This window comes from Sorex araneus, chromosome 6, assembly GCF_027595985.1.
Source record: "Sorex araneus isolate mSorAra2 chromosome 6, mSorAra2.pri, whole genome shotgun sequence".
Taxonomy (NCBI): domain Eukaryota; kingdom Metazoa; phylum Chordata; class Mammalia; order Eulipotyphla; family Soricidae; genus Sorex; species Sorex araneus.
In genome coordinates, this window is record NC_073307.1 from 98,046,723 (window position 1) to 98,060,734 (window position 14,012).

Consider the following 14,012-nt stretch of genomic DNA (forward strand, 5'->3'; position numbering starts at 1 on the left):
CACACCCGCCTATTGCACAGGGGTTACTCTTGGCTCTACACTCAGGAATCACCCCTGGCGGTGCTCAGGGGACCATATGGGATGCTGGGATTTGAACCCGGGTCGGCCGCGTGCAAGGCAAACACCCTACCCGCTGTGCTATCTCTCCAGCCCCAGAAATGGGGTTTGTAGGGACCGGAGCAATAGGACAGCGGGGAGGGCATTTGCCTGGCATGCGGCCGACCAGACTGGGTCCCCGGCATCCCATGTGGTCCCCCAAGCACTGTCAGGAGTGATTCCTGAGCACAGAGCCGGGAGTGACCCCTGAGCACTGCTGGATGTGACCCCCAACCCCCAAAAAGAAACGGGATTTTATTTATTTATTTATTTATTTATTTATTTATTTTTGCTCTTCAGGTCACACCCGGCGATGCACAGGGGTTCCTCCTGGCTCTGTACTCAGGAATGACTCCTGGTGGTGCTCAGGGGACCCTATGGGATGCTGGGATTCGAACCCGGGTTGGCCTCGTGCAAGGCAAACGCCCTCCCCGCTGTGCTATCGCTCCAGCCCAAGAAACGGGACTTTAGTCAGAAAAAGAAAAAGGTGTCGTGGGAGAAGGACGCCTCGGACCCCCCTCTCCCGCATCTCGGCAGGACAGGCTCCGGGAGAGACATGAATTCATGAAGAAAAGCAAACTCACGGCTCAGGGGACCCGGAGGTCCGCCTCCCCCCAGCTCTGTCTTAATCTGTTTCCTTGTTTCCTTTCGGGCCCCACCGGGCAGTGCTCGGGCTACACCCAGCTCTGTGCTCCAGGGACCCTGCTGTCCCGGGGATGGCCCTGGGGCCGAGCCCGGCCCGAGCATCCACCAACCCCAAAGGTTTTTTTTCCTTTTATTTTGTTTTGTTTTGGGGCCACACCACGAGGTGCTCAGGGCTGACTCCCAGCTTTGTGCTCAGGGCTGACTCCCAGCTCTGTGCTCAGGGCTGACTCCCAGCTCTGGGCTCAGAGCTCACTCCCGGCTCTGTGCTCAGGGCTGACTCCTGGCTCTGTTTTCAGGGCTGACTCCTGGCTCTGTGCTCAGGGCCCACTCCCAGCTCTGTGCTCAGGGCCCACTCCCAGCTCTGCACTCAGGGTCACTCCTGCTGGGCTCAGGGAACCGTTGTGTGGCCAAGGATGAAAGCACGTGGCCTTCCTGCTGTACTATAGCTCCCGCCTCAAGCCTCTTACTGCTTCTGTTCCCTCAGGCCCCGGCAGACTCAGACAAAACGAGCTGAGTGGGGTCTCACTGGGGACAGCATCGGGGGCTCCTGCCACGTCCAGGGGCTTCCCTGCAGCTCGGGTGCGGGGCAGGCTGAGCCCAGAGGAGCCGGGCCGGTCCAGCCAGCGCCCAGCGAGGCTCCGGCCTTCTGGGGGTGAAGCCCCCTGCACCCCGACCCGGGCGCCCTTCCTCCCCGCCCTGCTCACGCCCCCAGGGGAGCCCCCCTCAGCCCCCGCCGCCCCACTCACCCACGCAGTCCTTGCGGTTCCAGTGCAGACGCCGCCCAGGGGGGCACACGCACTCGTAGCTGCCCTCCGTGTTTACGCAGCCCTGCTCGCAGCTCCCGTTGTTCATGCTGCACTCGTCCACGTCTGCGGGCACACGCGGGTGAGGCGCTGCGGGCTCCAAGCCCACGGGGCGGGGCTGCCCAGCCTGATAGCTGCATCCGAGGCCAGCCACACGGCGAGCAGCACAGCGCCCCACGCACATGTGTGCACACAGGAGCACACACACGTGCACCGCATGTGCGCACATGCCCAAGGCACACATGTGTGTGTACATCATGTGCACACACTCATGCACTGTGTGTGCATGTATGCCCGAGGCACACACATGCACATCATGTGCACACTCATGCACTGCGTGTGCACGCATGCCCAAGGCACACATGTGTACATCATGCGCACACACTCATGCACTGTGTGTGCATGTATGCCCGAGACACACACATGCACATCATGTGCACACTCATGCACTGCGTGTGCACGCATGCCCGATGCACACATGTGTACATCATGTGCACACACTCATGCACCATGTTTGCATGACAAATGCATGCACGTGTACACCACATGCATACACATGTGTACTCATGTTTGATGCACACACGTGCATATGCATGTCTGATGCACACATGTATACACCACACACATGTACCACATGTGCACACATGTCTGGTACACACATGTATATACCATGTGCACACATGTATGCATTATATTTACACATGCTCAGCACAGACATTCCTGGTGCACACACATGTACATGTCACGTTCACACACGCCCAGAGCCAGCAGAAACCTGACTGCCTGCTTCCACCCGGGGTGCCTGGACCCCTGCCCTCCCCAACTTCCTAGAGCCTCTGCTCAGTCCCTCCTCTCGGCCTCACCCCCTCCTGGCCCCCAGGCTGGGCCTCTTGGCTAGACCCCCCGCCCCCCACCCGGAGCTCTCAGCTGCCTGGGGTCCCCCTAACCGCCATGTGCATGGCCATGCCCTCGCTGTTCTCCCTCCCGGCCCCTGCTGCGCTCAGGCGTCCCCCCCCCAGGCCCAGCGGTCGGGCGCGTGCCTCGGGGAGGTGGCCCCGGGCGGCGGCTGCAGACCTCCGCAGTGGGTGGCGCCGTAGAGCGCGTAGCCGGGGCGGCAGAGGCACTGGAAGCTGCCGGGCGAGTTGACGCAGATGTGGTCGCAGGCGCGTCGGAAGGAGCACTCGTCAATGTCTGCGGGACAGCGCGGGTTGGGGCGGGCGCGGCCCCCGCCCTTCGCCCTTCCCCCCGGGGGGGCCAGGGGGTAGCGCTGTGAGAGGGGCTAGTAGGACTCTGATAGTCTAGTTTCTCCTTTCAGCTCTGGTTTGGGCGCCATGCCCAGTGCTCAGGGGTCACTCCTGGCGGTGCTCGGGGGACCCTGTCTGGCCGGGGACCAAAGGGGGCCACCCACGTGGAGGCTCCCAAGCAGCCCTGCCCGCTCCCCCTGACCCTAGTATAGGTATAATACTGCAGTGTTATTATTATTAATAATGCGTTAACCTAATATACACTAACATAATGGTATTGATACATAGAATACATTGTATATAAGATTTGGGACCACGCCCAGCAGTGCTCAGGGATGACTCCTGATGGGGATCAGCTGAGTGTCTGGGGTACTGGGGCTGAAGCGCCCTCCCCGCTGTGCTCTCTGTACCCCCCTGCCCCCCCCAGCTCTCCCACTGCCTCTGCTCCTAGGTGCGCCCCTGGGCAGTCTGGGGGAGAGCCTCTGCAATGTGCGGTGCCTTCCACCAGGTGGCAGCATTCTCCCCCAGCCACGCAGGGGCAGAACCACGCCCCCAACACCCCCCACCTCATTGCCGCCAGCTCTGTGACCTGACTGCGTCCTGGCTCCCAGTGGCCCCGGGGGCTTCCCTGGCGAGCCCCCCTTTCCCCCCCACGCCCGCCCGCCCCGCGCCCCCGCCCAGCCCGGCTCACCCTGGCAGCTGCGCTCGTCCGTCAGCAGCTTGTAGCCCTTGCGGCAGCTGCACTCGAAGCTGCCCACCGTGTTGCGGCAGAAGTGGTCGCAGCCGCCGGAGTTGGCCAGGCACTCGTTGATGTCTGCGGGGGGGGCCGGGGCAGGGGCGGGGGCGGTGGGCCGGGAGAGAAGCCCAGCTCAGCCCGGGCGCTGGGGCACTGAGGGGAGAGCTGGGGGCACGGGGACAGCCAGGCCGGGGTCCCAGGCGGGAAGGAAGGTGGTGGTGGGGGTGGGCGCTCACGCACACGCACTCGGCAATGCCACGGAAGCAAGTTTCTTTTTTTCCTTTTTGGGTCACACCCGGCGATGCACAGGGGTCACTTTTGACTCTGCACTCAGGAATCACCCCTGGCGGTGCTCGGGGGACCCTATGGGATGCTGGGAGTCGAACCCGGGTCGGCCGCGTGCAAGGCAAACGCCCTCCCCGCTGGGCTATCACTCCAGCCCCAGAAGCAAGTTTCTTGTGGTTTGTTTTGGGGTCACTCCTGGGGGTGCTCGGGGCTTACTCCTGGCTCAGGGACCACTTTAGGGGGTTTGGGGGGACTATCTTGTGGCCCTGGGGGCAGCTCCTGGGGAGCCCAGCGCCCCCTCTGCTCGCAAACTTGCTGTCCTGGGGAGGGTGGTCCCGGCTTCTAGAACTTTCTCGGGGCCCCTCCCAGAGTGAGTGGCCCCCATATTTTGGGGTGATGGGTCTGGAGGACAGAGATGGGTTTGGCTATGTCTCACGGGGTCTGCAGGGCGAGGGGTGAAGAACGAGGAGGGGGGAGCAGAGGGCCCCCTGGCTAATTCTGGAGGGGGGCCATGGCGAGGTCAGGAGGCCGGGGGGGTCACTTGAAAGGCATCTGCTCCCCTGTGCCAGGTGGGGGGTGGCCAGGAGAAGGGGAAGGAGGGCGTGGACCAGACCCCCCCCCGGGACTCTGAGGTTATACTTATTCATTATTATTATTATTGGCTTTTTGGGTCCCTCTCGGCAATGCTCAGGGGTTACTCCTGGCTCTGAACTCACTCGGGGATCACTTCTGGTGGTGCTCAGGGGACCCTATGGGATGCCGGGGACCGAACCCAGGTCGGCCGTGTGCAAGGCAAACGCCCTCCCTGCTGGACTATTGCTCTGGTCCTGACTCTGAAGGTTAGGCACTCCCACGAGGGGAAGGGGGGTGGTTCCCACGTGACCCTCGGTCCCGAGGCTGGGCAGCACATTGGGACTCCCAGAAACCCCCTAAAGCCCCCCAGAAGCCTTCCTCTGGCACCCTGGGTCAGCCAGGCTGCGTGTCGGCTGCTGCTCGGGGCAGGGGATCTGGGCTGGGGGCTCCAGGCGGGGTCTCGCCTCTGGCGTCTGAGACGGACCCCGAGTCCATCCTCTTGGGCCGTAGCTGGCCCAGCCGTGGGCCACAGACATTCTCCTTCACAGACCACGGGCCACGTGCCACCTCCCGCCCCCCTCGACCCCAGAGGTTCCCTGGGCCTCACAGCTGCCCCCCAAAGCTGGGGGCACTGGGAGGATGGGGGGGTTTGGGGTCCCAGGGGTGGCCCCTGGCTCCTCGCGTGGCCTTCTGTGCTGGGGACCCCCGGGCCTCTCCTGTGCCCCTTCACCCCTGGGGGTCCCTGAGCACCCCAGACCCCGTCCCCCACCCCCACCTGTCCTTCCCCGAGATGCGTGCAGGGTCCTCGTGTCCAGCCGGGGCAGCCCCGGGACCCCCACAGCAGGGAGCCTGCTGCCCGCCCACCCGGAGCCACGCGGGTCCCTCGGGGACCGGGCCGGCCTCTGACCTCTGACCTTTGCACGTCTTCCCGTCGGGCTGCAGCGTGAAGCCCACGGGGCAGCTGCACCGGACGCCGGTGGCCGTGTCCTTGCACGTCCTGTCGCAGCCGCCGTTGTTGACCGCACAGGTCTCTGGGGAGGGAGAGACGGGCCTGAGCCCCGGGGCCTGCTGGCGAGCAGCGTGGGGCCACGGGGTGGGGCGCCCCCGGCCGGGAGGTGGGCAGGCCCCGAGGGCCAGCCCTGCACCCCTGGACAGACCCCCCATCCCAGCCCTGCACCCCTGGACGGGCCCCCCACCCCAGCCCTGCACCCCTGGACGGCCCCCCCATCCCAGCCCTGCACCCCTGGACAGCCCCCCCAGCCCTGCTCCCCGGGCGGGCCTCCCAGCCCAGCCCTGCACCCCTGGACAGCCCCCCCACCCCAGCCCTGCACTCCTGGATGGCCCCCCAGCCCAGCCCTGCACCCCTGGACAGCCCCCCCAGCTCTGCACCCCTGGACAGACCCCCCAGCCCAGCTCTGCACCCCTGGACGGCCCCCCAGCCCTGCTCCCCTGGACGCCCCCCCAGCCCTGCACCCCTGGACGGCCCCCCCAGCCCAGCCCTGCACCCCTGGACAGGCCCCCCCAGCCCTGCTCCCCTGGACGGCCCCCCCAGCCCAGCCCTGCACCCCTGGGCTTAGCGGCCCCCCTTCCCGCTGCCGGGGTGCAGAGAGCCAGGGGCCCCGAGGCCCCCATCAGGAGCATCTGTACCAGCCTTTCTCTGTGGGTCCCCGACTCGGTTTATTTATTCTTCCCACCGGCGGCTGGGGGTCCCGGGGAGCGGGGAGAGTGGGGCCCCACAGGAGGGGACAGTCACAGGGTCCCCGGCTCCTACGAGAGGGACCCGCAGGCCTTTGCCCTTGTCCCGTCTGTGGGGGGGAACCCGGGTTGGGGGTGACGGCCGTGACAGGGGCCGCTTAGCCCTGAACCCCACGCTCAGTGCTCGGCCACCCCTCCCCCCGCCGAGGACCCCCACAGAGGAAGGCCACAGCCGCAGGGTGGGAGGGGCCGGGGACGCCTGCAGCCCAGCCCTGAGTCCGGGGGCCTTTTTGGGGGCTCTCAGAGGGGGCGGGGCACAGGATGGGTGAGATGAAGCCCCCAGAGAGGCGTCCAGTTCTCAGAGGCGTCCAGCCACTCCCTTCCCAGAGGCCCCGATGGGATCAGGGGGTCTCAGCCCCCAGAGCGAGGGTGCCAGGCATGGAGGCCACCGCTGGCTCTGCAGCCCCCGACCCTCAGAGCCGGCCCCCCCGCAGACCCCCGGTCTTCCCTGCAGCCCCGAGGGCGGGGCACGGTCCTGGGGCGGCGTGCGTGACAGCTGTGTCCGGCTGCTGCTGACCTTGGGGTTCCCCGGAGCCCCCCGGCTGAGGGTCCCGAGCCCTGGGGAGCTGCACGCCATTGTGGGGGGCCGAGGGCCTATCTCGCTTCTCCCTGGGTGTCCGTGCTGGGGTCAGGCCAGGCTGTCTGGGTGGGATTGAGGGGCTGGTCCCGGGGGCGAGGGGGCGTGGGGAGGCCTCGGCCTGGGTCACCCCCGGGGCCAGGAGCCCTCGGTGCCCACGACAGAGACCTCTGTCGCCTCAGAATCCCGGGGTCGCTGCCCACGGGGACACCCAGGTGTGTCTCGGACCCTGAGCTCTGGGCCCCCGCATGTGGCCTGCAGCCTGGCACCCTCGAGAGCTCAGGGCCCTCCTGAACCGTCTCCCCCAAACACCCCCTCTAGAAACGGGCTTGGGGGGGTCGCGGACAAGGGTCCCCGTCACTGGTCACAGGTGTGGGAGGCTCCGAGGTCGCCCAGGGGAAACAACAAAACAGGAAGCCAGAAGAGGGCGCGGCCCTGGGTTCGAGACCTGACGGTCTGGAGACGACAGTTCCCGCCCGCAGCCCCAGAGAACCAGCCCGAGGAGTCAGGGACCCTCGTGAGCCCCCTGCGCTGCTCTCCCAGGCCCGGGCGGGACCCCCAGCAGCCACCTGGGCGGGCCGGGTGCACCGTCCCTGCAGACACGCGCGCAGCAGAATATGTGTTTGTGCTGCCCTGGGGCGGCAGTAGGGGGCTGGGGGTGGGGCGGGGGGCACCGGCACAGTCGGGGGGACCGCAGGGGTTTGGGGCCCAGCATACGGGCCTGGGGGGCAACGAGACAGGGCCCCCGGGCAGGCCCAGAGCTGGCCGGCTCTGTCAGGGGTCGGGGGCCACCCCCTGGGCCTGGCCGGCAGGGTGGGGGTCCCGCGGCCACCTGCGCTTTTGGCGGAGGCCAAGGGCCTGGGGCGCCCACCCCCCCCCCCCGCCCGCCCGGCTGGGGCCTTCTGAGCATGGCCAGAAGGCCGGCCCCCTGCGGGCTGGGAGGGTGGGGGGTGATTTGCAACCCCCAGTGGGGCCCTGGCATGGGGGTGGCTGGGGAGGGGTCTCGGGGGGGCCCCGGTGTGCGGGTCCCCCGGGGGAGGGGCTTTTGGACTCCGCTGGGGGCCGGGTCACGCTCTCAGCTCTGCTCCGGCCAGACCAGTCTCAGGGCAGGTCAGGGCGGGTGACCCCTCGTCTGAGGCCACCCCAGGGTCTCGCTGGAGAGGTGGGCAGGCCGGGGGCAGCTGGGGCCTCGGGGGGAAATGTCCAGGGCGGCTGGGGTCCGGGACCCCTGACCTGCCCTGTCACCCCCCGGATCCGGCTCCCAGCAAGGCGGGTACAGACCAGGTGTAGACCCCAAGAGGCCCCCCCACTGCCCGGGTCTGCTCGCCTGGACCCCGCCAGGCCGGGCACTCGGGGGCCCAGACACCCCCGGCGGGCATCCGTCCGAGCAGCCGCGGCCCCAGGTGTGAGGGGATGCGACGTCCATCAGGGCTGTGGAAGACCCCGTCACCGAGCGCGACCTCCCCACGCACGCCCACCCCGGCCAGCGCCCGGCCCACCACGCAGCTGGCCCAGGGCCCCACGGAGACTCGGGCCGCTCCAGGCTCCGGCCCCGCCCCACCCACAGCCGGCTGGCCGGGGCATCCGTCGCGCCACCCGCCTCCCGTTCGGACTCCGAGCTCTGGGCTCCACACCCAGGGACGAGCCGTGCTGTCCAGCCCCTCCCCAGAGGACTGTGTCCATCCCCGCCTGAGGAGGAGACTCTGGGGGTGTCAGCTGCCCCCCAGGCCTGACTGGGCTGCGAGGAGCCTCCTTGTTCCCCGCAAGGGCACGGCCCAAGGCTGCAGGGCGGGGACTGGAGAAGGGGTGCAGGAAGGGGTGTGTGGGGGGGGAGGGGGGAGAGACGGAGGGAGAGAGAGGGAGAGAGGGAGGGAGGGAGAGAAAGAGGGAAGAAGAGAGGGAGGGAGGGAGGGAGGGAGAGGGAGGGAGGGAGAAAGAGGGAGAGAGAAAGGGATGGAGAGAGAGAGGGAGAGAGGGAGGAAGGGAGAGAGAGAGGGAGAGAGGGAGGGAGGGAGAGAGGGAGGGAGGGAGGGAGGGATGGAGAGAGAGGGAGGGAGGGAGGGAGAGAAAGGAGAGCGAGAGAGACTGTTTCAGAGAACCCTGCTGTGTGGCGGGGCTGTCCCGCATTAGAGACGACTGCCCACCTCTCAGGAGTGTCACTCGGGCACAGGTGCCTGGCCTGGGCTGTGCCCCGCGGGGACCCTCACTGGCCTGGCTGTTCATCTCTGGGGGGGGTGCTGAGCCCAGAGTCTGCGTAAGTCCCGGCTTGGCGGTGCAGACACTGCAGCTGGCCGGTGCCCCGCCCCCGCCCCTGTCAGGAGCGTGGGAACAGCCTGGAGGGCAGGACCAACATCCTCCTCAGCACTGGGGAGGTGCCCTGTGGGGGGCTCGTTGGCGAGGGTGTATGGGGGTGCTCTGATGGGCTTCTGGGGGAGGGTCGGTGTGATGGGGCGGAAGGGCGGAGCGGGGGTGTCCCGGAGTCTCGGCGGGGGTGGGGGCGGGAGCGGGGGCAGGAGTGGGAGGGCCCCAGCAGCTGGGAAACCCACGTCTGGGGGCCGGGCGTGGACAGCGGGGGCTGAACGGTCAGTGCCGGGGGTGAGGGGCCGGCGGGCACCCCAGAGAGCTCAGGCCCGCCCCCATCTCATCCTGCTGCTCCTGCACCCCGGAGGTGGAGCTGACCCCCGGGTCCAGGCGTCCACGCGGACCTTAACCCGGGTCTCAGCCCAGTCACACGTCTCCAGGCCTCGCAGGGGAGCCTGTGCCCAGCGGCCCGCAGGCTCTCAGAAACAGCACTGCCGGGTGGGACGGCCCAGGACTCTCCCCACAGTGCTCCGCACCCAGCCCCGCTCCGGACCCACTGCTGGGGACGCTCTGAGCCTGGTCCCTTTGCTGCCGCCCCGCAAGCCGCAGGGATGGAGCCTCCCAGGACCACAGGACAGAGACCCTGCTCGCCCCGCTCCCGGGACCTGGGAACCGGGCACTGCCGGGAAGCCGTCCGGCCACCTTCGTGCCCGCCCTCCTCTGGCCCGGGTGACGCTGGGTCTGCGCCCGGGTGCCACCTACTTCTGAATAATCCCCGCCCCGCCCCTGGGGCGGCCAGGCCCTGAGGCCACCCCCACCCCCGGCTGCCTTCCTGCTGCCCTGCCCCCTTCTTGGAGCTTGTTGGGGGTCCCACATCCTCACCCTTCCCTGCTCCCCTCCCAGAGCCCACGCGGCAGCTCTGGGCAGAGCGGGGCGCGGCTCTGTGCCACCAGCGGCGACCTCAGGGTCCCAGGCACTGCCAGCCCCCCAGGGCTGCTCCTCACTGGGGGGCTCGGGGCACGGTCCAGCCCCGACAGACCCCCGAGGCCAGCCCGAAGTGACCACAGTCCAGGGCCACTCGGGAGCCCAGGCTAGCCTGCTGGCGGTGGGGCGGGGCAGGCAGCGCGGGGGCGGGGGCTGGACTGAGCGACCCAGGCCCGGGAAGGTGGGGGCGGGCAGAGCTGCGTCCGTCCCGGGGGCCCTCCTGCGCGCCCAACGTCTGCTCCGGGCCACCAGGTCCTGCTCCGCTCACTTCGCTCGGCGCGGCGGCCCCTCCTGCCCCTCGCCTGCCCACCAGCGGCTGACTCAGGAGCGCGCCCCTCCCCCTCGAAGTGGACCCAGCCCAGGGTCGGGGCGCCCCGTGTGGGGCTAGGGCCAAGGGGCCTGGGGCTGGGCCTCCCCACGAGCTGGGCAGCCCGCGGGTCACGAGGTCAGTGGCGCCCTTGCCCAAGCCGCAAGGGCCCAAGTGGACCCTCCCCGGCCGCGCGCCTCCGAGATGCCCCGCCCGAGCGAGCGGGAGGTGGGGGGCGGGGCGCTGCAAGGCTGGACCCCCTGCTCTACCCTGCAGAGCCCCGGACACGCCTGCGGGGTAAGTACTCAAGGGGGCGTAACAACTTATAAAGGGGAAAGAGGGTGCGCAATCCGGAGAGGAGCTCCCGCCTCGCACAGGGAAGCACACGCAAGGACGCGGCCCACGCACGCGCACGCACGCATGAACGCAGGGCACGCACACTCATGCGCGCGCACACGCACTCAGGAGGCACGCGCATGCACATACATTCACACGCACAGGCACGTGCACGCCGGGAGACGCACATGCACGCGCACGCAACTGTTCGGCAGTTATGTGCACACATACATCCCTTCAGCAGGAATGTGCGCACACATGCATCTGATCAATGGCAGGTGCACAGGCATCCACATATGCACACATGCAGGCACACTCATGCACACACGTGCATGCGCACACGCGTGCATCTGCTGGATGACACGTGCACGCACACACGCACCCGCTCAGCAGGCACGTGCACGTGCCACGCTCACACGGGCACACGTGTACATGCACACACACATGCCCATGGGCACACGTGTGCATTTGCTAGGCAGGCACACGTGTGTGCACTCACACGCATGCATCTGTTCAGCAGGCACAAGCACACACATGCGCACTTGCATGTGCACACACCCCCGCGTGCACACGCATGTGCTCGGCAAGCACATGCATGCACGCACACGCAAGTATACACACATGCATCTGCTCAGCAGGTGCATTCACGCACACATGCTCGTGCACAGACGCATGAATCTGTTCGGTAGGCACAAGCACACACGAGAGCGCACACATGTGCTCCGCAGGCACATGCACACACATCGCACTTGCGCACACATATACACATGCACACTTACACACATGCATCTCCTCGGCAGGCACATGCACACACATGCACACTCATACACACGCGCGCGCACACGCACGCACGCAAGCGCGAGGGCAAAGGAAGTGGAAGAAGAGTTACCCATGAGGAGCCGCCGTTTCACACGCTTGTCCACATCAGCTACTGACGTGGCATTGAAGCGCGAGCGCTCCATTGCAGCCTCATCCTCCTCTAGAACACAAGTAGGGCAGAGACGGGGCGGCTGGTTAATGCGAGCCCGCGCGCGCGCGCCCAGCCAGCCCCGGGCCGCTCCCGGGACCTGCGGCAGGGGCGTGGCCAGGGCGCAGCGGAGAGGCGGGGCGGGCGGCGTGCAGAAGAGGGGAGGCCACACGAGGACACAGACGGGACACAGCCCCCCCGCCCCCCCCACCCCCCTCCATCCGTAAGCAGGGCGGGGCGGGGCGCGCGGGACGCAGAAGAAGCAGGCGGGCCCCGTGCTGCGGGGGGGACGGGGGTCGAGGGCAGGGGTGTGAGGCCGGGGGTGATGGGCGGGGGCGGGAGCACGCCATGCACCGCGCACGGGGGTCCCGGGGTGCCGCGCGCACACGCACGCAGGGCTGCGGACCCCACGGAGGGGCTGCGGGAGCGCGGGGGGCGAGTTTGCTTGCTTGTCTAGAGGGACCCAGGGCGAGACAGAGGGTGCTCCGTTAGGACATGAGCCGGGGTCTGTGGGGGTCTGCAGAGGCTCCGCCGAGGTGCTTCCCACGAGGGGGGAGCCGGGGCTTGGGCTGCCCGGGGGGGGGGGGCTGGTGGGGGGTGGGCGTGTGTGAAGCTACGTTAGGGGCGGCCCCTCGCATGCAGCGACACTCAGGGGTGACAAACTAAGAGGGGGTGTCAGGTAGACGAAGACAGATGGGTTAGAGGAGCAGGGGGGGAGTGGGGTGGCCGCGTCCGCAGAGGCGGCCGGGCTGGAGGGAGGAGGGGAAGAAGGTTCTAGATGGGATCAGGCTGCAATAGAGATACCGTCTGAGACAGGGGTTGGCTCATTGTTTTGGTTGGTTTTTTTGGCTCGGGCTCGTTTACCAGACAAGAGAGGCACCCAGGCACCACTGACAGAAGCGGCAGGGGAGGGCCGAGTGGACGGACAGGAGGGTGGGGGGGCCCACGCAGCAACAGCAGGGACACGGGGACCCAGCGGCCCCCAGGCCAGGGGTGCAGAGCGAACCCTGGTTGTACTTTTCATCCAAGGCTCCCCCAGAGGTGCTTGGGGCCCCCGGGGGCCACTCCCGCATGAGGTGGGGACCCCGCGGATCTGGGGGTCGAACTCGGGGCCTGGCAAGCCAGCGGACCCCGGCTCTTAAAAATGAACAGAAGTGACTTTGCAGGGGGGCGGCTACAAAGTCGGCGGGCACCGAGGAGGAAGCAGAGTGGGGTCCCGGCACCGGTGCAACCCTCTTCTCTCTCACACCCCAGAAGCTGCTGAGTCCGTTCCCGCCCCTCAGCCAGGGGCCCCCCCGCCCCGCCGTCCCCAGCACAGGGCATGGCGGGCGGGCACGGGCTGCAGACGCTCTGGGGGGTGGGGCGGTCCGGTGAGAGCCCCCTGCCCCAGCAGCCCGGGACGAGACAACGCCCCCCAGTGCACCCAGTTGGGGCTCAAGTCACCCATCGCACCCCGAGGAAAGCCTCTCGCGGCCCACGGACACCTGGGCACCCCACGAGGGGGCTCACCCCACCACTGCGGACTCGGGCAGGGACCAGCGGCCTCTGGCCCGGCGTCCGGCGAGCCCGCGCCCAGGATGAGGACCCGTCCGGGCACGGACGAAGGCCCGGGGTCTCTGGAGAGCAGAGCCGCAGCTATGCCGTCCCTGGGCGCCGTCCCGGAGGCGGGGCTGGGACACTCACCGATGCAGGTGCGGCCGTCGGCGTGCAGCGCGTACTTCTGGTGACAGCCGCACAGGGGCCCTGCATCCGTGTCCTCGCAGCTGTGCTGGCAGCCCCCGTTGCCATAGTTACAGGTGACTAGTGACCGCCATGGCCGTCCGTGCGGAGAAAGAGGAGCCGACAGAGGGGTTAGTTTCCCCGCGGGGCAGCGTCCTCCGGCCCCTCCCCCGGACTCGGGGCCACCCACGGCTGCTGGCCGGACGGTCCCTCCAGGGCGGCTGGAGACCCTGTCAGTGTGCTGTGTCCACTCGGCATGGCCACGTGGCACATTCGTGCGGCGTGTACATGTGGCATGTCCACATGGCGTATCCACATGGTATGTCCACGTGGCATGTCCACATGGCATTCTGCATGGTATGTCCACACGGTGTGTCCACGTGGCAAGTTTGCATGGCATGTCCACATGGCTTGTCCACATAGCATGTCTGCATGGCATGTCCACATGGCATGCTCGTGTGGCATGTCCATGTGGCGTGTTTGTGTGGCGTGTACATGTGGCATATCCACATGGCATTCCCACATGGGATGTCCGTGTGGTGTGCTCATATGGCATGTCTGCATGGCACGTCCACACGATGTGTCCACATGGCATGTTTGAGTGGCGTGTACATGTGCCATGTCCACGTGGCATATTTATGTGACATATACATGTGGCATGTTCACATGGCATTCTGTGTGACA

At 67.6% G+C, this 14,012-nt stretch overlaps 1 protein-coding gene across 2 annotated transcripts in view; it reads right to left on the bottom strand.

The window, feature by feature from the left end:
• The window catches only part of SCUBE1 (signal peptide, CUB domain and EGF like domain containing 1), a 62,519-nt gene that overhangs the window by 11,814 nt on the left and 36,693 nt on the right, over positions 1–14,012 (bottom strand). The window contains exons 6-11 of one of the 2 annotated variants that reach the window (XM_055143077.1): positions 13,293–13,409; positions 11,532–11,621; positions 5,297–5,413; positions 3,480–3,602; positions 2,619–2,735; positions 1,488–1,610 (exon numbers count right to left, since the gene is read on the bottom strand). In XM_055143077.1, coding sequence (XP_054999052.1) covers positions 1,488–1,610; positions 2,619–2,735; positions 3,480–3,602; positions 5,297–5,413; positions 11,532–11,621; positions 13,293–13,409 — 687 coding nt within the window. The remainder of the gene's footprint in view (positions 1–1,487; positions 1,611–2,618; positions 2,736–3,479; positions 3,603–5,296; positions 5,414–11,531; positions 11,622–13,292; positions 13,410–14,012) is intronic. The other variant, XM_055143078.1, reaches the window with a different exon arrangement.